This window comes from Crassostrea angulata, chromosome 7 (genome assembly GCF_025612915.1).
Source record: "Crassostrea angulata isolate pt1a10 chromosome 7, ASM2561291v2, whole genome shotgun sequence".
Classification (NCBI taxonomy): domain Eukaryota; kingdom Metazoa; phylum Mollusca; class Bivalvia; order Ostreida; family Ostreidae; genus Magallana; species Magallana angulata.
Genome location: NC_069117.1, coordinates 16,491,478 through 16,513,930, shown reverse-complemented (window position 1 = coordinate 16,513,930; position 22,453 = coordinate 16,491,478). Strand labels below are relative to the sequence as shown.

General features: G+C 33.3%; 2 protein-coding genes across 2 annotated transcripts; one reads left to right on the top strand and one right to left on the bottom strand.

Moving 5' to 3' along the window:
* Nucleotides 1–422: 422 nt before the first annotated feature.
* On the bottom strand, nucleotides 423–6,647 carry LOC128192473 (uncharacterized). Its single transcript, XM_052865178.1, has 4 exons — nucleotides 6,562–6,647; nucleotides 5,099–6,151; nucleotides 4,072–4,176; nucleotides 423–3,522 (listed from the first exon to the last, which is right to left on the bottom strand). The coding sequence occupies exons 2-4, from the start codon at nucleotides 6,077–6,079 to the stop codon at nucleotides 3,136–3,138; spliced, it is 1,473 nt and encodes a 490-aa protein (XP_052721138.1). The 5' UTR covers nucleotides 6,080–6,151; nucleotides 6,562–6,647; the 3' UTR covers nucleotides 423–3,135.
* Nucleotides 6,648–7,286: 639 nt separating this feature from the next.
* Nucleotides 7,287–22,133, top strand: LOC128157259 (uncharacterized). Its single transcript, XM_052819717.1, has 8 exons — nucleotides 7,287–7,771; nucleotides 17,592–17,871; nucleotides 17,999–18,550; nucleotides 19,747–19,919; nucleotides 20,063–20,303; nucleotides 20,578–20,679; nucleotides 21,275–21,426; nucleotides 21,551–22,133. The coding sequence occupies exons 1-8, from the start codon at nucleotides 7,511–7,513 to the stop codon at nucleotides 21,971–21,973; spliced, it is 2,184 nt and encodes a 727-aa protein (XP_052675677.1). The 5' UTR covers nucleotides 7,287–7,510; the 3' UTR covers nucleotides 21,974–22,133.
* The last annotated feature ends 320 nt before the right edge of the window (nucleotides 22,134–22,453 follow it).

The following is a 22,453-nucleotide window of genomic DNA, read 5'->3' as shown; positions in this document are numbered from 1 at the left end:
GCACAGCATGTGTTATGTACATATATTTTTTTATATGTTGATGCATGCGTTTATGTTATAACAAATGACATGAGAACTTGCATTGATATTCAACAATGTGAACACTTTTATTGGCTACTGATCAGAAAGATTAAAAATAAAGTCAACAACAATCAGAAAGTTTTCAAAATGATGTCATGGATTTATGACAATGGCTTGAAAAGTAGGAAAAAAATTTTGACAAAATCCAGAACTGACAAACGACCAGTAAAAAACTAAAAATAGAGTTAAAAAGATTCTGTGCCAAATAAAAACACATCTAGCAAACATGATCTTTAATACAAACAATTATTTTCATTTATAAAAGTTTAATTTTCAGAATATCTTGAAATTCATAGATATTTCCCATGCCCTATATATATATATATATATATATATATATATATATATAAAAAATTTTTTGGAAAAATAGTTCACTTTTTGCCAAACAAATTTTTACCTTATCTTATGAAAACATAAGCACTCAATGTAAGCATATGTATAAAGGAAAGATTGCCAGTGTGCATTATAAGTAGCAGTCAGTCTGTCCTGATTTCTGTTCTATGTTTATCATAAACAGTGCAACTGAATACAACATGCAAAAGCCATAGTCTGATGAATGAAAGCAAGAGAATCGGTTAAGCTAACTTAACTGTGGTTTTGTGTTCTGGTTTTGTTCCTTTATTCTTAAATTAAAACACCCAGGTGCCAAAAGTATGTCATTTTTTTCACTATATATTTCATTGAAAATGTTGAATTGTTTAAAAGTAACCCCTGGACTGATTTTATAAAGAACTGGATTGATAAATTCAGAATTTCTTTAACTTGTTTGGCATCAAACTTAAATATTTTAACAACCTTCTTTTCCTGAGATTTGATATTAACAATCCAAATTAAGATTTTTCAGCTCAAAAGATACATACCGGAGCTTTTAAAAAACATCTTAAGTGTTGAGTTTAAAATATCACATCTTACAAAAATTTTCAAAAATAAGTCTTGTTTTCAATTAAATATATATGAAAAAAAGAAAATATTGACATACTTTTGAGTGTACTTGTCCCTTATTTTACTATGGTAAGTTTCTACATACAATGACCTAAAACACATACTGTAATATTTCTACTCTGTATATTTTAATGCTGTCCCTCCCTACAAATTGTCTTATAAACTCGGTCAATGAATACCTAGATAAAGATATGCATTACTGTACCTTTCCATACAGCTTGATTAGGATTCCAACTGGCATCTGGGTGCCTGTCTGCAGTGCAGTAGAACTGATTTGTCTCAACATCTACAGTAAAACATGCTTATAGCAAACTGCCAAGGACAGGCAATTTGACTTCGCTATAAACAAAATTTGTTATATACATTAGCTTAGCAATATGTTTAAAACACACAGAGAATGAATATCACTTCACTTTAAGCATAAATTCATTATAAGCGTGTTCGCTATAAGCATGTTTTACTGTATCAGGGCATAATTTTTGAAAATCAGAGGAACGGACAACCTGGATATTCAAATCATTGTCATATCATAACTAATTTAAAAATACAAAACAAAGGTACCAAAACAGATAAAGCCTAAACAATGGAGTAACAAACAAAGATGTCACAAAATACATAGAGATAATAGTCTAAATTCTAAAACTGATCATTAACGAAAGTACATGCATATCCAACATCCACTGCCCTACAATCCTACATGAATTCATGTAGAGACTATTTCATATTATAGACTTGAAAAAGAAGTTATAAGCATATTTCAAACACATGCCACTCTTGTTTTAAATTATGAAAATCAACACTAATATACTGTGTTCACATTTCAAACAAATATTATCACACAAACCTAACCTTAATAGTTTCATGTGCAGTGTAAAACAAATGAATACAATCATTTGATTGTTAATCAACTCATTTTTTAGGCTTATGCAGTATTAAAAGTAAAACATCCCATATTCCCTCTCATTTAAAAGTTAAAGGTATAAAATTAACCATCCCTCCACAATTTCAACACTAATTGCTCCTTTATAGCTTGTAATTCGAATATAAAAAGACATTTTATTTAAATTGAAGTGATTTAAATCAAATCTAATAAGTATTGACATCATGTAGATTGTCTTCTTCAAATTAATACAAAATTTATGATTAAAAATTAAAGAACAGTGTTTGATATGCCTAAATAGTACTTTGTATGCCTATATTGACATGATTAAGTTTATTTTTCTTCATTTTGTTTAGATATTCAAAATATTAACGACAACTTTTTCGTAAATATGTGCACTTTGATACCGAAGCAATAGTTAAACTATATAAAAATTAAGTGGTAACCCCCCCCCCCATCCCTTCCAAAAATAAAACAATAACAAAAAAAATCTAAATGTCAAAAAAACAGAAAAGCTTAATAGGAAGATTTCCTTTCTTAAATAAAAGGAAAGATACATGAGATATTTACTAAATGCTCAGATTGACATCTTTTTCAAATGATCTATATGTGGAGATACATGCATACATTATAACAATTAATATCACTCCATAATACATGTCATCTATTAAGTAGATATTGCTAGGATTCTTAGAATTAAAAAGAAAATGACCCTGCATTTTTAAAAAGACACATGTACATCATGCCAAAATCCAGTAACAGCACGAAAGAACAAAAAAAAACAAACAAACAAACAAATAAAAGCTATTGTATTTTACAGATTAAGGATTCTGACTAAATCTATATACCAGATTAGCTATTTCTGTTTTCCATAAATCATCACAACAATGTTCTACAATTCAAGTTTCTAGGAAACTAATAAAGAAATCATCACCCTAAGCTTGCTACCCATAAAGTGGCCAGCTTCAATCAGACAAACAGATCTTCGGGGGATTTTGGGATTGACTCTGGATCTAAGTATAAAAATATGTGTGCTTAAAATGTGCTTATTTTCTTGATATAAAAAAACTCGTAAGAAACAAACATTGAAAATCACAAATATCATATACAATGTAGCACATGCAGAATTCAAACACTTTAAAATACATGTACATATAAAGTTGTTTTAAAAACTAATCACATAATATCCATGGCAACGTCTATCTTTTAAAAATATATTGCAATCTCAGAATTTACTGTGCTTCAATGTCACTAGCTCTGTGTAAGTTTTTATTGTCAGCAGCTAGATCAGTTTCTGCCTTCAACGAGCTTTGAGAATTGGTTGCCATGGAAACAATGTTCGTTGTGTCCTGGACACTATTTTCCGAATCAGATTGAGGTTTCCCATCTGAGCTCTGACCCTCTAGGGTAACTTCTGGATTTCCAGTACTAGCACCCAATGTGACATTGTCTGTCTGACTGTCCATATTTAACAAAGCATCCTCATCGATCTCCTCTTCCTCGGCCACTTTCGAGATTTCCTGATCCATCCTTACAGTTCCACTCTGCTGTTCAAGTGCTGAATCTACACTGACTAGAGTAGGTTCTGACGATGTTGAACCAAGACTTTCTTTCTCAGACTTCAAAAGAGAAGAAAGGTATCACTCAAAATCAACAATATAGAAGTACCTGATTTAGCTTACAATTAGCCTTTATATATACTTATACCATATATGCATATACTAGTAACTAACATTTTAACTTTCGTGTAGGTGTTTTGAAAGTTTTATGTACACTTAAAATCATAGATTTTTATTCATTGTGTAAGATAATTCACAGTAAGTGAATATGTTTGAATCATTTTGAATCACTGTTTTATTATCCATTTCATAAAAAATTACTAACATCAAAGCTTGTGTGAAAAATTACTTTTCATAATGAAGTCATTTCAGATTGTCATTAAAGACGTATGGAGAACATAGTGAATTACCATTGCTGATAATTATCACCAGAGTAATCAACTTGCATGTCATGATTACTATTCTTCTCAATTAGCTGTTGAGAGAAATTGAACATCCTTTATAAAATTCTACACACAATCCTTTCTGTGTGATTGTAACCTGGTTTATATAAAAGCCTTTATTTGCTTTTCTAGAAAATACTGATAGATTCTGAAATTCTTTACATACCTGGTCTCCTTTTAATTTCATGTTTTCCACTTTCAGTTCTGAATTTTCTTTCTGTAGCCTTTGTAGTTCTTTTTGTAAACTTTCAATCAAAAGATCTTTTGAATCCTGCACAGAGAGTTTTATGTGTATATTGATAAATAAAGTATACATAATAGATACACAGGTCAGAGCATCATGTTTAGTCATCCATCAGATTCAGATTATGTTTGGACTTTCTGAAGTAGTCTATCACCAACACTAGCACTGAACAATTTATTCTGATGTCATTAATAACCACCTAAAATTTATCCAATTTCATATACAGGTAAATGTGTGATATATAAACATAATTGAAAAGCTGGCCTAGGAAACTGTTTGGTGTTGAGGCTTTTTGATTGTTTACAGTTGGTTACAAAAAAAAATCAAATAGTGAACCCTGCATGGATGACTTAAAATTGTATACCTCATATGACAAAAAGAAAGGAAATTGTATATAAAATATCACTTGTACAAATTAACTGATAACATGATAAATATGTATGAAGACAGAAGATTGTTCTACATTCATTCTACTAAATATCATATTTTTTCCCTTGAGGTCACATGTATAAATCTTGTTTTTCTTATAGATGTAAATTATAAAAAAAAATTCTAAAAAAGAAATACAAGACAAATTTATTATTAAGGATGCTGGATGGTCAACAAATTAACCATAAGATCTGCCTTCAAATTTTCAAGTTTCAAATATGATATTTTTGGCCATAAGCTATTATTTACTTAAGAAAAAGCCCAAAAATTTTAGCTTTAAAATTGAACATATTTCTATATCTTTATACAGAGCTCTTCTTTAAAAGGAGGCTAATATAGCATTTAAATGGCCATGACCATTCAGCCCTCTTAAATATGAATACATAATTGACTTGCATTGCAAATACTTTAACATCTATATTTTGGGGGTTTTGTATAAATAAATGTATTGGTATTGAAAATCATAAATAAAATGCTCTTTCAATTGAAAAGATAATAAAATTAGTATTAGACTACAAACCTTTTTATTGCTTGTATGGTTCTTTGGGTCAGTAAGTGCTATATAATTGGGGCGTATTATTCTATCATATGGTTTTTCTCTATGCAGGACTCGGGTTTCTGTTGGAATGACAAGTTTTGATCCCTGGGTGCTTGGACATGATTCTGCAACAGACACCATAGTAGTTTCACTACTCTGTGGGGTATTGCTAGGACTTTCTGTAGTCAACTCAGAACAAGGAGGAGAACTGGTTGATGTTTCATGGACAGATCCACTATTCTCTGGGGTCAGGGTAGGTTTAGGGGAGGCACTTGCTTCCTGGGGACTCTGGCTAGATTCAGATGGTTGTCTTACCTCTGTCGATGATGAAGTGGTTAACTGAGAATAATTGGAACTTGTGACTATTGTATGAGTCTGTAAAGGAGAACTGCTAACTGTTGAAGTAAACATATTTTGGCCATTTTGAAGGACATAAGCCGGCCTCTGGATTTGAATATTGTTTCCCATTAGATTTCTCACCATTGCTCCATTACCAGCCTGCTGAGGTGAATTCAAATTCACCCTAGCATTCAGTAACTGCGCTTGTCCTTGATGATTCATATTAACTCTTTGTCCAAGAAGAGCATTGACTTTCATACTATTCTGTCCTTGCAAATTCAAGTTATATCTTGAACTAAGCATTCCACTGACAGGTACTTCAGTGAGTCCATTATGTACAAATCCCTGAGCCTGTTGTTGCAACAGATTTGTCCCAGGCTGTCTCAGAAGCAATGGCTGACCCTGCCTTAACAAGACCTGGCCATGTTGAGCAATGTTCGGGTGCTGAAGCATCATCGGGTTTCCAGACAAGACTGCCTGACTTGGTTGCATTGTCTGCATGAGATTGAGAGGAATATGAGAGAGACCTGCATGACCTCCGACTATTGGTTGTCTTATGTAGGCATAATTTCTTCCCGCACCAGCCATTTGGTGGGCTGCCATCGCATTTGGGTGAAAATTCATTTCAATATTGTTACGTTGTCAATGTATAAAACCAGGAGTTCTTAATCCTCATGTGACATCAAGCATGGCTATCTGAAGAAAAAAGAAATTGAATTAATATAACACTACAACTTAAATTTAAACGAATCGTTGATACATTACAAGTTTCCTTTACAACACATCATTTATTGATCCATCCATTGTACTTGGCATTTATTTATTTTACTAACCATAAATATTCAGAAATTTATACCCTGGAGTTCAATAAAACATACAGATATTATCACTTTGTTAACTTTGTAAATGGCAAAACAAGCTGCCTATTTATGCATACCCTGAGTCAGTTAGTGCACTTGCATTGTTATCACGGATGCGCGTGCATACATGCATCCTGTGCCTTTTTTAAAATAACAGAACAACACAATCCATAATATTTGATATCGAGTCTTTGTTATACTATATACTCAAGAATCTCAAATGATCAATTTCGGGGATTATCTTACCTTTTGTTCACTTCAAATTGTTTGTTTTGCGTTTCAACGAGTGAAAGTGAGAATTTTGCTTCCGGAAATGTGCTGCGAAAACTAAATTTAAACCTGTAAAGTTAGTTATGATTATTCCGGATTCATTCAAAGTACGAATCATGACACTATTGTCTGATGTCACATTGTACCTAAAATTTGATCAATATTTATCATTTCAATTTCTTTAAAAATAAATTTACATTTTTCAATTTTTTAAATATTTTTTTGCTTGAATCAGAGACATAAATAAATTTATGTCTCTGTTATTTATGTCTCTGCTTGGATTGTCTTTTATTGCCTCGGCGAACCCATCGAAGTAACATTTAAATCTTGTTCGCTTGTTTTTATTAATTCGATACATTCTGACGTGTAATATGCATTTATAGTGTGTACATTTACGTGTATCTTAAGAAATGGTGAAATATTGCAACAAATTGCAATGCATCCATATTATCTTCATACCATGATCACATCACAGACACTTGAAGTATTTTTTTTACAGAGCCGGTAGATTATAATTTCCCTTTATTTTAATAAATTATTCTAGAACAGGTTATAATTAAATACTATATACAAATATGTCTACACATAAAAAGAAACGTTTTTACGTAACGTGACTTTGCATATCATGGCTTTATTCATACATTACATCGCTTTTAACCCATTGCATTTTGGTGTGAGAAAGGCCTGGTCATATGTAATGGGCAATCCTACTGAAAGTGACCACAAGTGACCACTGGTGTTATCAAGCGTTGGTAAAGAATTTCGGACACATTTTAAGTTAATGTAAACACTCGAAGATTAGAAAATGAAAACTTGTTAAAAATGACGCAGTTGTTAGTTTCATCACCTAGGAGACTTAAATATTTTGAAAATAAATCCAAAGCATCTATCTCATCAGAAAATTCGGCATAATTTTTTGGGGGAGATGATTTGTAGAAGATATTCAACGTTATCGGCTCTATACATAGCCATTTTGTTTTGTCTGGGTTGTGAGGGCTTCACTGACCGCACCCTAGAGGAACGAGCAGGCGGGGCAGACATCGTACAGGCCGTGGTGGACATTGTCCGCGAGAATTGCATCTACCCCAATGACCGGGTCTTCCTCAGACGCCTCGCCTATGTTCAGTCCCAAGACGGACTGGACGTGAGGACATTCCGACCCGACTTTTACGGAGGAATCTGGCAAGTACGTGTAGAGACTAATTGAAATTTGAGAGATTTTTTTAAAATTACGTTTTCTTCTGTTTTTCAACACAGTCATATAATAAACTGGTACTTGGAAGGAAGAAATGTTATTGTAGATAACCAACGCATACATAACAGATTCTTGAAATATTGATTAATTGATTGATCTTTTTAGTTACTCATTTAAAAAAATAATAAGTTTTTAGAATAAAGGATTTGGTATCCAGGATTCCAAAAAAGCAGACGATCGACTCATTTATCATTAAAAATCGAAAAAATAAAAAAAGGCGTTTTTTAATTTAATATTATGTACTAGTATTTCATATGATTAGATTATCCTCAAAACCTGCTTAAATGTTATTTAAAAGGGGTTCTTAAAAGATATAGGTTTTTTTTAGGTTTTTTTTTTTTTTTTTTTAGGTTTTTTTTTCTATAGTACAGTTAACTGATTTACATAAAGCGTTATCTTTCTTTCTTTGACCATATAATTGATTTTTCAGGAACTTTCATGATTGTAAATAAAATTTTAAAATACATTCGAATTAAAAAAAACTTTTTAAAATGACTCTCGGGTAGGCATTGAGGCAATGCTCTTGTTCGTATAGTCAAAAACGAGCCGCTGGGGTGGTTTTTACTCTTCTACGTCAGAAATGCTACAACAATTGAATTGGATGCCTCTTGCAGATACTTTGTGTACAGAACAATTATTCTTGTTTTAAAGTTTTACATGATTTAACTCCAAATTATCTAGACTTTTTTAAATATTTAAATCAAATAAATACAAGTTCAACCAGATTAAGTCAAAGTAATGCATTATACGTTCCAAGGGCAAAGACAGAATATTTTAGAAGATCTTTTACAGTTTACGATGCGCTTTTATATGGAATAATATATCTCTTTTTTTAACATGTCGCTCAACTTTTGAATCTTTTAAATATGCTTACCTCAGAGACTATTTTCATTCATTTGATAGCCTGTATTTTATTCTTCATCGAAGGTTTATATAATGTATGGCTCTATTTTAGGCAATTACATGTAGTTTAAATCTTATATAATGTATATTTATTTATCTCTCAGAAATGTTCTGTCAGTTTCTGTATATAGTTGCTGTCTGTAAATTCGTTTTCAGGACCACAATGTGAACTAGTTTTGAAAACTAATTGTGCTATCCTGTATAAATAAAGGACATTATTATTATTATTAAGGTCTTCCGTTTCCAACGGAAGACCTTATAGTTTTCGTACTGTTTCTTATTAAGGTCTTCCGTTTCCAACGGAAGACCTTATAGTTTTCGTACGATTTCTTCTTCTTATTATTTTTTTCCACAAATTTTGTGCACGCGATTTCTCGAAAACTATTCGACTGATTTCAATCATTTTTTCACAGAAGATGGGACTTGATGTAAACTTCATACATTTTTGAGATTTTTTCTGTCGTCACTTCCGGTACCGATTTATGGGCCATTTTGAACATTTTCACGACCTATTTTGTGCAGAGCTGATCTCAGAAACTATCAGAGATATGACTTTGAAATTTTGAGGATAGGTAGTCTATAGTTTGAAGTTGTGCACTATTATGTTGTTTTACGCCAGTGGCGCCATTTCTTGGAGCTCGCTTGGGCTTGAAAATTGAGTACGAATTTTCATTCAAAATTTTCATACGTTTTCATCTGTATCTTTTTATCAGTTGGTAGTTTGTTAAGACATATATAACAAAAGTAGTAGATAATTAAACGTTCTTTCCAACAAAATCAAGAAAAAGGGGCTGGCCTCTTAAATTAGGGGCCAAGACACTCGTAAACTCTATTACAAATAACTTAAAAACGATCAAAATTTTGTAATGCAAGATAAAAGCAAAGTTGTTGATTGTAGCAATATTTATCAGGTAAAATCATTTTCACACCCATTTATGGCGTAATTAGGGATTTTAAGGGACCAAAGTACTTAAACTTTGATGCAATATATCTTGAGAAGGAGACATATTTTGTTAGGCAATGTAGAAAAGAAAATGTTTGCATTGATGATTCTAATCGATTCCACTAATCAAAACTCTAAAGTCTGTCCCCATTAAGGATCTAGAGGGCTGGCCCCTAAAATATTCAATCATTTGTATCTCAAAAATGAACAACAATTTTAGATGGGTGTAAGAACAAAAAATGTTAGTATTCGTGAGACCTTTCGATTGAACTCAAGAAAAAGGGACTGGCCCCTTAAATGAGGGGCCAAGACACTCGTAAACTGTATTACAGATAACTTGAAAACAATCAAGATTTCAAATATCTTTGGTACCTAGCCTTTTTACAAAATTGATACCAGCGAGATTTTAGTCACTGTAAGTGATTGAGACACAAACTTTTATAAATGATAGACAATCGATTGAAGATATATTTAATGGGTTTTCTTTTGTCAACCGTCACTTCCGGTACTCACCAGAAGAGTTCAAACAATTTATTTTTTTCACAAGTTTAACTGATTATCTTTGGTGTTTCATCTTCCATGAAAACAAAATCGGGCGGAAGACCTAATCGTTACTCGTAACGAGATCTAGTTATTAAGGTCTTCCGTTTCCAACGGAAGACCTTATTGTTTTCGTACTGTTTCTTATTATTATTAAGGTCTTCCGTTTCCAACGGAAGACCTTATTGTTTTCGTACTGTTTCTTATTATTATTATTATTATTTATTATTATTATTATTTTTTTCCAAATTTTGTGCACGCGTTTTCTCCGAATCTATTCGGCCGATCTCAACCATTTTTTCACAGATGTTAGGGCGTGATCTAAACTTAATACATTTTTCTTAATTTTTTCATATTCACTTCCGGTACCGAATTGTCGGCCATTTTGTAATTTTTGACGACCCATTTTGTGCAGCTATAAACTCGAAAACCATAAGAGATATGAATATCAAATTTTCAGGAAAGGTAGACGATAGTTTGGAGTTGTGCAGCATGTAGTTGTTTAATGCCTGTTGCGCCATTTCCTGGAGCTCGCCTGGGCACGAAAATTGGGTACGAATTTTCATTCAAAATTTTCACACGTTTTGATTTATATCTTTTTATCAGTTGATATTTTGTTAAGACATATATAACAAAAGAGGTAGAAAATCAAAAGTTCTTTCCAACAAAATCATTAAAAAGGGGCTGGCCCCTTTATTTAGGGGCCAAAACACTCGTAAACTCTATTACAAATACCTTAAAAACGATAAAGATTTTGTAATGTATTATAGAAGCAAAGTTGTTGATCGTACCAATATCTATTAGAAAAAATTATTACCACGCCCATTTATTACGTAATTAGGGATTTTTAGGCGCCAAAATACTTAAACTTTGACGCAATATAACTAGAGAAGTAGAAATATTTTGTCAGACATCAAAGAAGAAAAAATGTTTGAATTATTGAATAAATCGATTCCATTTATCAAAAAACGAATTTCCGTCCCCATTAAGGATCTAGAGGGCTGGCCCCTAAAATATTCAAACATTTGTATCTCAAAAATGATCAACAATTTTAGATGGGTGTAAGAACAAAAATTGTTAGTATTCTTAAGACGTTTTCACAGAAATCAAGAAAAAGGGGCTGGCCCCTTAAATTAGGGGCCAGGGCACTCTTAAACTCTATTACAAATACCTTAAAAACGATAAAGATTTAGTAATGCATTATAGAAGCAAAGTTGTTGATCGTACCAATATCTATTAGAAAAAAAATTGCCACGCCCATTTATTACGTAATTAGGGATTTTTAAGGGCCAAAGAACTTAAACTTTGACGCAATATAACTAGAGAAGTAGAAATATTTTGTTAGACACCATAGAAGAGAAAATGTTTGAATTAATTATTTAAATCGATTCCACATATCAAAACACGAATTTCTGTCCCCATTAAGGATCTATAGGGCTGGCCCCTAAAACATTCAATCATTTGTGTCTCAAAATGATCAACAATTTTAGATGGGTGTAAGAACAATAAATGTTAGTATTCTTAAGACCTTTTCAAAGAAATCAAGAAAAAGGGGCTGACCCCTAAATAAGGGGCCAAGACACTCGTAAACTCTATTACAAATAACTTCAAAACAATAAAGATTTTGTAATGCATTATAGAAGCAAAGTTGTTGATCGTAACAATATCAGTTTGTAAAACTCATAGCCACACCCATTGATGACGTAATTAGGAATTTTTAGGGGATTAAAACATTAAATCTTTAATGTGCTGTATGTGAAATGTGAGTGGAAATTCTGAAATTTCATTGATATTTTAATGGTATCGTTTGAAAAATTGAACGGAAGACCTCCTCGTTACTCGTAACGAGATCGTATCTAGTTTATTATTATTATTATTTTTTTCCAAATTTTGTGCACGCGATTTCTCGGAATCTATTCGACCGATCTCAACCATTTTTTCACAGATGTAAGGGCGTGATCTAAACTGAATACATTTTTCTTAATTTTTTCATAGTCACTTCCGGTACCGAATTGTCGGCCATTTTGTAATTTTTGACGACCCATTTTGTGCAGCTATAAACTCGGAAACCGTAAGAGATATGAATATCAAATTTTCAGGAAAGGTAGACGATAGTTTGGAGTTGTGCAGCATGTAGTTGTTTAATGCCTGTTGCGCCATTTCTTGGAGCTCGCCTGGGCACGAAAATTGGGTACGAATTTTCATTCAAAATTTTCACACGTTTTGATTTATATCTTTTTATCAGTTGATATTTTGTTAAGACATATAAAACAAAAGAGGTAGAGAATCAAAAGTTCTTTCCAACAAAATCAAGAAAAAGGGGCTGGCCCCTTTAATTAGGGGCCAAAACACTGGTAAACTCTATTACAAATAACTTAAAAACGATAAAGATTTTCTAATGTATTATAGAAGAAAAGTTGTTGATCGTTCCAATATCTATTAGAAAAAATTATTACCACGCCCATTTATTACGTAACTAGGGATTTTTAGGGGCCAAAATACTTAAACTTTGACGCAATATAACTAGAGAAGTAGAAATATTTTGTTAGACATCATAGAAGAAAAAATGTTTGAATTAATGATTTAAATCGATTCCACTTATCAAAACACGCATTCCTGTCCCCATTAAGGATCTAGAGGGCTAGCCCCTAAAATATTCAAACATTTGTATCTCAAAAATGATCAACAATTTTAAATAGGTGTAAGAACAAAAATTGTTAGTATTCTTAAGACCTTGCCACAGAAATCAAGAAAAAGGGGCTGGCCCCTTTAATGAGGGGCCAGGGCACTCTTAAACTCTATTACAAATAACTTAAAAACGATAAAGATTTTGTAATGCATTATAGAAGCAAAGTTGTTGATCGTACCAATATCTATTAGAAAAAATAATTACCACTTCCATTTGATACGTAATTAGGGATTTTAAGGGGCCAAAATACTTAAACTTTGACGCAATATAACTAAAGAAGTAGAAATATTTTGATAGACATCATAGAAGAGAAAATGTTTGAATTAATGATTTAAATCGATTCCACTTATCAAAACACGAATTTCTGTCCCCATTAAGGATCTAGAGGGCTGGCCCCTAAAATATTCAAACATTTGTATCTCAAAAATGATCAACAATTTTAAATAGGTGTAAGAACAAAAATTGTTAGTATTCTTAAGACCTTTTCAGAGAAATCAAGAAAAAGGGGCTGGCCCCTTTAATCAGGGGCCAGGGCACTCTTAAACTCTATTACAAATAACTTAAAAACGATAAAGATTTTGTAATGCTTTATAGAAGCAAAGTTGTTGATCGTACCAATATCTATTAGAAAAAAATATTGCCACACCCATTTATTACGTAATTAGGGATTTTAAGGGGCCAAAATACTTAGACTTTGACGCAATATAACTATAGAAGTAGAAATATTTTGTTAGACATCAAAGAAGAGAAAATGTTTGAAATAATGATTTAAATCGATTCCACTTATCAAAACACGAATTTCTGTCCCCATTAAGGATCTAGAGGGCTAGCCCCTAAAATATTCAAACATTTGTATCTCAAAAATGATCAACAATTTTAAATAGGTGTAAGAACAAAAATTGTTAGTATTCTTAAGACCTTTTCAAAGAAATCAAGAAAAAGGGGCTGGCCCCTTAAATTAGGGGCCAGAGCACTCTTAAACTCTATTACAAATAACTTAAAATCGATAAAGATTTTGTAATGCATTATAGAATCAAAGTTGTTGATCGTACCAATATCTATTAGAAAAAAATATTGCCACGCCCATTTATTACGTAATTAGGGATTGAGCTCGCATAGGCTCGAAAATTGGGTACGAATTTCGAATCAAATTTTTCATACGTTTTGATCTGTATCTTTTTATGAGTTGATATTTTGTTAAAACATATATAACGAAAGTGGTAGATAATCAAATGTTCTTTTTAACAAAATCAAGAAATAGGGGCTGGCCCCTTAAATTAGGGGCCAAGACAGTCATAAACTCTATTACAAATAACTCAAAAACGATAAAGATTTTGTAAAGCATTATAGAAGCAAAGTTGTTCATTGTACCAATATCTATTAGAAAAAATCATTGTCACGCCCATTCATCATGTAATTAGGGATTTTTAGGGGCCAAAGTACTTAAACTTTGACAAAAAATAACTAGAGAAGCATACATATTTTGTTAGACATCATAGAAGAGAAAATGTTTGAATAAATGATTTAAATCGATTCCATCAATCAAAACACGATTTTCTGTCCCCAATAAGGATCTAGAGGGCTGGCCCCTAAAATATTCAATCATTTGTATCTCAAAAATGATCAACAATTTTACATGGGTGTAATAACAAAAAATATTTGTATTCTTAAGACCTTTTCAAACAAATCAAGAAAAAGGGGCTGGCCCCTTTTTTTAGGGGCCAAGGCCTCCGTAAACTCTATTACAAGTATCTTAAAAACTATAAAGATTTTGTAATGCATTATAGAAGCAAAGTTGTTGATCGTACCAATATCTATTTGAAAAAATCATTGCCAAGCCCATTTATTACGTAATAAGGGATTTTTAGGGGCCAAAGTACTTAAACTTGGACGCAATACAACTAGAGATGTATACATATTTTGTTAGACATCATAGAAGAGAAAATGTTTGAAAATATGATTTAAATTGATTCCCCTTATCAAAACACAAATTTCTGTCCCCATTAAGGATCTAGAGGGCTGCCCCTAAAATATTCAATCATTTGTATCTCAAACGTGATCGACAATTTTAGATGGATGTAAGAACAAAAAATGTTAGTATTCATGAGACCTTTCGTATAAAATCAAGAAAAAGGGGCTGGCCCCTTAAATTAGGGGCCAATAGACTCCTAAACTCTATTACTCAAACCTTAAAAATGATCAAGATTTTGTAATGCATTATAGAAGCAAAGTTGTTGATAGCAGCAATATCTGTTTGTAAAACTCATTTTCAAACCCATTGATGACGTAATTAGAGATTTTAGGGGACTAAAATCTTAAATCTTTAATGTGCTGTATGTGAAAAAGCAAAACTCTTTGTTAAGCATTTTAAAGGATATTGACAATCGTATACATTATCTTAAAGGAGGTGGTTGAGGGAGAATTCTGAAATTTCATTGATATTTTAATCGAATCGTTTAAAAAATTGAACGGAAGACCTACTCGTTACTCGTAACGAGATCGTATCTAGTTATTATTATTTTTTTCCACGAATTTTGTGCACGCGATTTCTCGAAAAGTATTCGGCCGATTTCGACCATTTTTTCTCAGATGATTGCCAGTGGTCATAATTCTAGAAGTTTTTTTAAATTTTGAAATCGGCACTTCCGGTTCCGATTTACGGCCGATTTTGTAAGTTTTTACGACTAATTTTGTGCAGACATAAACTCAGAGACTATCAGACATAGGAATATGAAATTTACAGGATAGGTAGACCATAGGTTGAAGTTGTGCACAATGTAGTTTTTTTGCGCCAGTGGCGCCATTTCTATGAGCTCGCATAGGCTCGAAAATTGGGTACGAATTTCGAATCAAATTTTTCATACGTTTTGATCTGTATCTTTTTATGAGTTGATATTTTGTTAAAACAAATATAACAAAAGTGGTAGATAATCAAAAGTTCTTTTCAACAAAATCAAGAAATAGGGGCTGGCCCCTTAAATTAGGGGCCAAGACAGTCATAAACTCTGTTACGAATAACTTAAAAACGATAAAGATTTTGTAATGCATTATAGAAGCAAAATTGTTGATCGTACCAATATCTATTTGAAAAAATCATTGCCACGCCCTTTTATTACGTAATTAGAGTTTTTCTTTGGCCAAAGTACTTAAACTTTGACGAAAAATAACTAGAGAAGTATACATATTTTGTTAAACATCATAGAAGAGAAAATGTTTGAATAAATGATTCAAATTGTTTCATTTAACAAAACACGATTTTCTGTCCCCATTAAGGATCTAGAGGGCTGGCCCCTAAAATATTCAATCATTTGTATCTCAAAAATGATCAACAATTTCACATGGGTGTAAGAACAAAAAATATTTGTATTCTAAAGACCTTTTCACACAAATCAAGAAAAAGGGGCTGGCCCCTTTTTTTAGGGGCCAAGGCCTTTGTAAACTCTATTACAAGTAACTTAAAAACGATTAAGATTTTGTAATGCATTATAGAAGCAAAGTTGTTGATCGTACCAATATATATTTGAAATATATTTGAAAAAATCATTGCCACGCCCATTTATTACGTAGTTAGGGATTTTTAGGGGCCAAAGTACTTTAGCTTTGACGAAAAATAACTAGAGAATAAATGATTCAAATTGTTTCATTTAACAAAACACGATTTTCTGTCCCCATTAAGGATCTAGAGGGCTGGCCCCTAAAATATTCAATCATTTGTATCTCAAAAATGATCAACAATTTCACATGGGTGTAAGAACAAAAAATATTTGTATTCTAAAGACCTTTTCACACAAATCAAGAAAAAGGGGCTGGCCCCTTTTTTTAGGGGCCAAGGCCTTTGTAAACTCTATTACAAGTAACTTAAAAACGATTAAGATTTTGTAATGCATTATAGAAGCAAAGTTGTTGATCGTACCAATATATATTTGAAATATATTTGAAAAAATCATTGCCACGCCCATTTATTACGTAGTTAGGGATTTTTAGGGGCCAAAGTACTTTAGCTTTGACGAAAAATAACTAGAGAAGTATACATATTTTGTAAGACATCATAGAAGAGAAAATGTTTGAAAAAATGATTTAAATTGATTCCACTTATTAAAAGACGAATTTCTGTCCCCATTAAGGATCTAGAGGGCTGGCCCATCACTTGTATCTCAAAAGTGATCAACAATTTTAGATGGATGTAAGAACAAAAAATGTTAGTATTCATGAGACCTTTCGTATAAAATCAAGAAAAAGGGGCTGGCCCTTAAATTAGGGGCCAATAGACTCCTAAACTCTATTACTCATACCTTAAAAATGATCAAGATTTTGTAATGCATTATAGAAGCAAAGTTGTTGATAGCAGCAATATATGTTTGTAAAACTCATTTCCAAACCCATTGATGACGTAATTAGAGATTTTAGGGGACTAAAATATTAAATCTTTAATGTGCTGTATGTTAAAAAGCAAAACTCTTTGTTAAGCATTTTAAAGGATATTGACAATCGTATACATTATCTAAAAGGAGGTGGTTGAGGGAGAATTCTGAAATTTCATTGATATTTTAATCGAATTGTTTAAAAAATTAAACGGAAGACCTACTCGTTACTCGTAACGAGATCGTATCTAGTTATTATTATTATTATTATTATCAAAATTATTATTATTATTATTAGTGTGGATTATCTTACAGGTTGAGGAAGCAGATTTCAACTTAACTTCATCATGCATTGGATTAGAAAATCAGTGCAAGATAATAAGAGATAAACTCAACATAAACTGGACGAGCGTGATGTGGCAGAATCTGACAAAACCCCTGTACTCGGGACTGGCTGCTAGTCTGTTGCTACAGCTGAGGGCGGGAAACAACACCCCCGGGGATATAAACAAACAGGCGGAATTCTGGATCAACAACTACCAGCATGGAAAGACCAAGACGTTTTTTCTGACGGAAATTCAAAAGATCGCAAGGGGTAGGGATTCAAATAATAGCTGATGTAACCTTTAAACAAAGGAGGGATGGGGGATATTTGAGCCGTTTTAAAGATTAAAGTACATGTATTTAGTGTCATGCTTGTTTTTGAAATGAGTTTTTTTTAGCTACTTGTCAGATAGATCTAGCCTTCATTGTGGACACCTCGGGGAGTATCGGGTACTTTAATTTTATTGACATGCTCGGTTTCATGAAGAAAGTCACCCGTGGATTGAACATAGGGCCTGGAAACTCCCAAGTTGCCGTCGTGTCCTTCAGTAATACGGCGAGGTTGGAATTTGGATTTGAAGAACATCAAGATCATGCATCTTTGGAAAGAGCCATGAACTTCATTAACTATGACGCAGGAGGCACTGCCACCAATAAAGGGATAAAGCTGGCAAGGGAATCTGTCTTTGAAACCAGCTCACGAAAAGGTGCAACCAAAGTCGCCCTTGTCATTACGGACGGATCATCAGATTCTTTCCAAGACACGATTAACGAGGCAAAGATAACCAAGGAAGCGGGAATCGTCGTATTTGCACTTGGAATCGGAAACATAAACAAGGCAGAGTTAAGGGCCATATCGAGTCCACCTGAGTGCACCCACGTGATTTTATTGGCGGGATTCTCGGAAATTGACAATGTAGTCCAAGAAATCGAAAAAGCAGCTTGTCGAGGTAGGAACAAATATGGATCTACGTATACAATACAAGTTGAACGCATAAAAATTAGCGTGTTCTTGCACATGTTATGTCATAATAATCCGAGATATAATTCATGTCGGAAAGATGAATTGATGTTTTGGAGCAAAACAAAATTATAATGTGTATTCCTCATCAGTTTTTTCAAAAAAAATCTGCTCAGACATTAATATAGATTTCGTTGTGAGAAATGATATAATCATAGATAAATGCGACATGTATACTATTCAAAGCCAAATATGAACAAAGCAAACACTACTGGATAATCATTCAATGCATATACCGGACCTTCCATTTATACTCTGTCCCAAGATATTTTGGATTCACGTTTGGACGATTTTTAATAAAATTACACTTACCTGTGAAAGAAGTGCAATTGAAATAGTTGAAAGGGATATTTTCCAAGATAATTTCATTGACACATTACAATCTTTCACTCGGAAAAATTCACAGGAACGAAAACAGATTCCTTACGGAGATTTATAATGGGGAATGTTTACATCTTTTCTCCATTCGGAATACACTCGGAATACATCGCGCAATATTTCAACGTTATCATCCGGGCTTGCTGCAATGCAAAATCTCCGTAGACATAACATTTTTTAGCATTGTATTAAAACCTGATAAGCTAACAGGGGCGTTTTGACTGAGAAATCTTGGAAATTTTTCATACTTTTGATTGAACATCGTTTGGATCCTGAGGTATTTATAAATATCAAACAATTAAGCCAAACGTGAATCCAAAATATCTTGGGACAGAGTATAGTCGAGATATCGAAGTGTCCTGAAATTAACCTTGAAGTTTAGTTCAATTTACTGATTGCATCTCAAATCCGGCTTACTCTAAAGTGCATGCTGATATCGGACTGGAATAACCTTTAGCTTCTCTGTATTCGAACAACACGAAGGTGTAGAACATATCTAAATTATGGATGTGTCAAGTAGACATCAAAAATCAAGTTCTACATGTACATGTATCTACATATTTTTATCAAAACTCCATTGTTATAAGAATTGATTAGTAAGCTTTGAATTATTGATTTTATCACCAAAATTAAAATACATATACATATAATACAAGTAATTTGTTTGGGACATTTTTTGTTTAAATTTTGAACATTCAAAATGTGGTGTTGGAGTAGAACGATACGATAAGATTTTTGTGTTTGTAGCACCTATCGTCGTGGATTCGAACAGCGTCATTGGTATGAACGGCACAAGCGTGGATATACACGGAGTGAGGTTAAATGTTACTTACAAGCACCACATCGACACCACCACCACGCTCGCCTTTGTCACACAGAGGACGGAGTCCAACACCACGGGCGCTCACAACGTCCTGGAGGTAAAAATCCAATCTGTCGGCGAAACCTACTCACTTTTTGTTTAGGCGATAATAATATCCTTTGAAATATTCCAGCTATAATGCCCTTTTCGAACCATGTGGGCTTTTGAACTAGTTGTAATTTGTTCCGATGTTTGTGATAGGTCAAGGTGAACTGTGGAGTGGTACAAGTGTATGCTTCCTTTGACAACCCTCACCCTAGCTCCGTCTTCTACAGCCAGAAACTGACCGCGACGGACGGACATCCGGCACTGTTGTTCCTGAATAAGACAGCAGACGGCAGGCCGCTATACCTGACGTCAGTGGGGTCACCCTACAGCATCAAGGGGAAGAACTGCACCGACGCCAACTACCTTACCACTTTTGCTCACATCAATATGTCCAGTGTGTAATTATGGTCCAATATACATATATATCAATTTGACCAAATATATTTCAACTTTTTATTCCTTCAACTTTTGAAGTCCTCTATCTTGTTTAGCAAAAAAAATAACATCTGTCAACTATACACGTATCATTTATTATATTCGATTGTACAATTAAATACATTTAAAAAGTAAAAAGTATTGAAGTCATTCAAACATTTATAAGGGTTGATTTTTTAACGACCAGTAAGTTACTACTTGTTTACATGTATATTTATTCTGTCTGTACGTAGAAGTTGAAGTGGTTTGCAAAGAGGATGGCATTGAGAGACCGTGCACCAAAAAGGACTTCGAGTTCCAGTCGTCCTACAAGGACATGGTTTGTCAGTCTGGTAGTAAGTATGTGTTAAATAATTAACCGATTAATTGGTTGATTGATCGGTTGATTGCTATATTCCTTTCCAGATTTTTTTATTGACTTTATCGATACTTAAAAATGACGACATTTAAACAAATGTATCTTTAATACCAACGGCTGCATGTCTTTTAGTTACCCGTGACATTTATTTGGAGAAGTAGTTTTTCTCTGCTTATTAGGACAGGTTAAAACTTCAAGACAGTTCTTATATGAAATACTTTAAAAAGCGACAAAGAACAAGGCACATGTTTCATTGTAAGTCTTAATGTAATTGCCTATTTGTGACTGCTGGTTTAGGGTTTTAGCATACCTTTGAAAGATGCATCTGTTAGCTAATGAACATTCATGTCTGTAATACTAGTACATGCCAATTAAAAAAACAATGCGGCAACATATATAGATACCCAACCTTTCGAGTTTCCGCAAAAGATGACGAAGCCCAGCCATATTTTTGACGCAATAATAAAAAATATAGTTATTTTTTAGTTACTTTTTTTAAAATCGAAATTTAAAAACCCTCAAACTGAGGTCATAATTGCATCCATATCCAAAGGTTTTAATTTTAATTGTAGATATGGCTATCCCAAATCCCTGCACTGACACTGCTCTCCTAAACAAAGAACTTTACCACCCTCACCCATATGACGAAACAAAGTTCATCAGGTGCGATTACCAGCAGAAGATGTATGTCATCCAATGCCCGGATGGACAACGCTACACAACAGTATGTGCGCTTTTGTTGTTGCTGATACCGGTGTGAATTTTAAAGGATGCATAAACATCAGTGGTGTTGTTTAGCTAAATAAACACTAACTAAAGTTGATTTAATTCTGAGTGTTTATTCACAGGGCTCCGACTCTTGTGGGTCTGCGCAGGTAACGGCAGGAGACAAGGTCTCGCTGGCAACGGATCTTACAAACCCCTGTACACCACAGTCCCTTATCAGTCAACAGTTCTTCTTCGCCTACCCCAAAGATAATACCAAGTACATTCACTGTGACGTGTGGGGCCACGCGTGGGTCTCTAATTGCTCCTCCCACATGGTTTGGAGCCAGGCTAAACAAACATGTACCCCGGATGTACACACCTCTACAAACCCGTGCACACAGGACAAAGTGGATCAGGGCTACACCATGTTTCCCCATCACGACCCCCATAAATATATCCACTGTGACAACGCCCTCAACCCCTGGGTCCAGGCCTGCACACCACACACGGTGTTTAATTTTGATTCACAGAACTGTGTATGGGAGACTGCGCCTGTAGGATAATGGTCCGATCTACGTTATGGAGAAGATGCGTTATAATTAAGCTGATGCTTTTTTGTCAAGAATTAATTTGCTTATGAATTGATGTATTCAAACCAGATAAAGATTCGTTTTATTATATTGAAATATTAAAATTATCTTAGCGAAATAAAAAAAAAATAATTGTTGGTTTTTTACTGAACTCCTGTAGTAAACAATGTTCTCTCACATGCAATATAAACATATTTCATTGAACCAATCATGTTTGTGAGCGATAATGCCTTGTTCAGTGGCCTGGATTTCGGTGGCTTACGAATTCATAAAAAATGTTTCAAGTACTACTTATAGTGGAAATGACACAAAGTCCATAACTCCTATTCTTCCCTTAGCAACGCCGAGATAATTTCATATGTTCCGGGATCAAGAATTGATAAAGTAATCAAAGGTGCAATGAGTTTCTATTTAGGGTATATTGAACATTGGTGAAGAGTTAACTGGGCTTAC

Excerpts from the sequence above, each read along its gene's own strand:
- LOC128192473 (XM_052865178.1), bottom strand. The coding sequence starts at position 6,079 with ATGAATTTTCACCCAAATGCGATGGCAGCCCACCAAATGGCTGGTGCG. Across the intron at positions 4,177-5,098 it reads ACCATACAAGCAATAAAAAG|GATTCAAAAGATCTTTTGAT; the intron begins GTTTGTAGTCTA and ends CTCTCTGTGCAG. Across the intron at positions 3,523-4,071 it reads TGAAATTAAAAGGAGACCAG|TCTGAGAAAGAAAGTCTTGG; the intron begins GTATGTAAAGAA and ends TCTCTTTTGAAG.
- LOC128157259 (XM_052819717.1), top strand. The coding sequence starts at position 7,511 with ATGATTTGTAGAAGATATTCAACGTTATCGGCTCTATACATAGCCATT. Across the intron at positions 18,551-19,746 it reads CGAAAAAGCAGCTTGTCGAG|CACCTATCGTCGTGGATTCG; the intron begins GTAGGAACAAAT and ends TTGTGTTTGTAG. Across the intron at positions 20,680-21,274 it reads CATGGTTTGTCAGTCTGGTA|ATATGGCTATCCCAAATCCC; the intron begins GTAAGTATGTGT and ends TTTTAATTGTAG.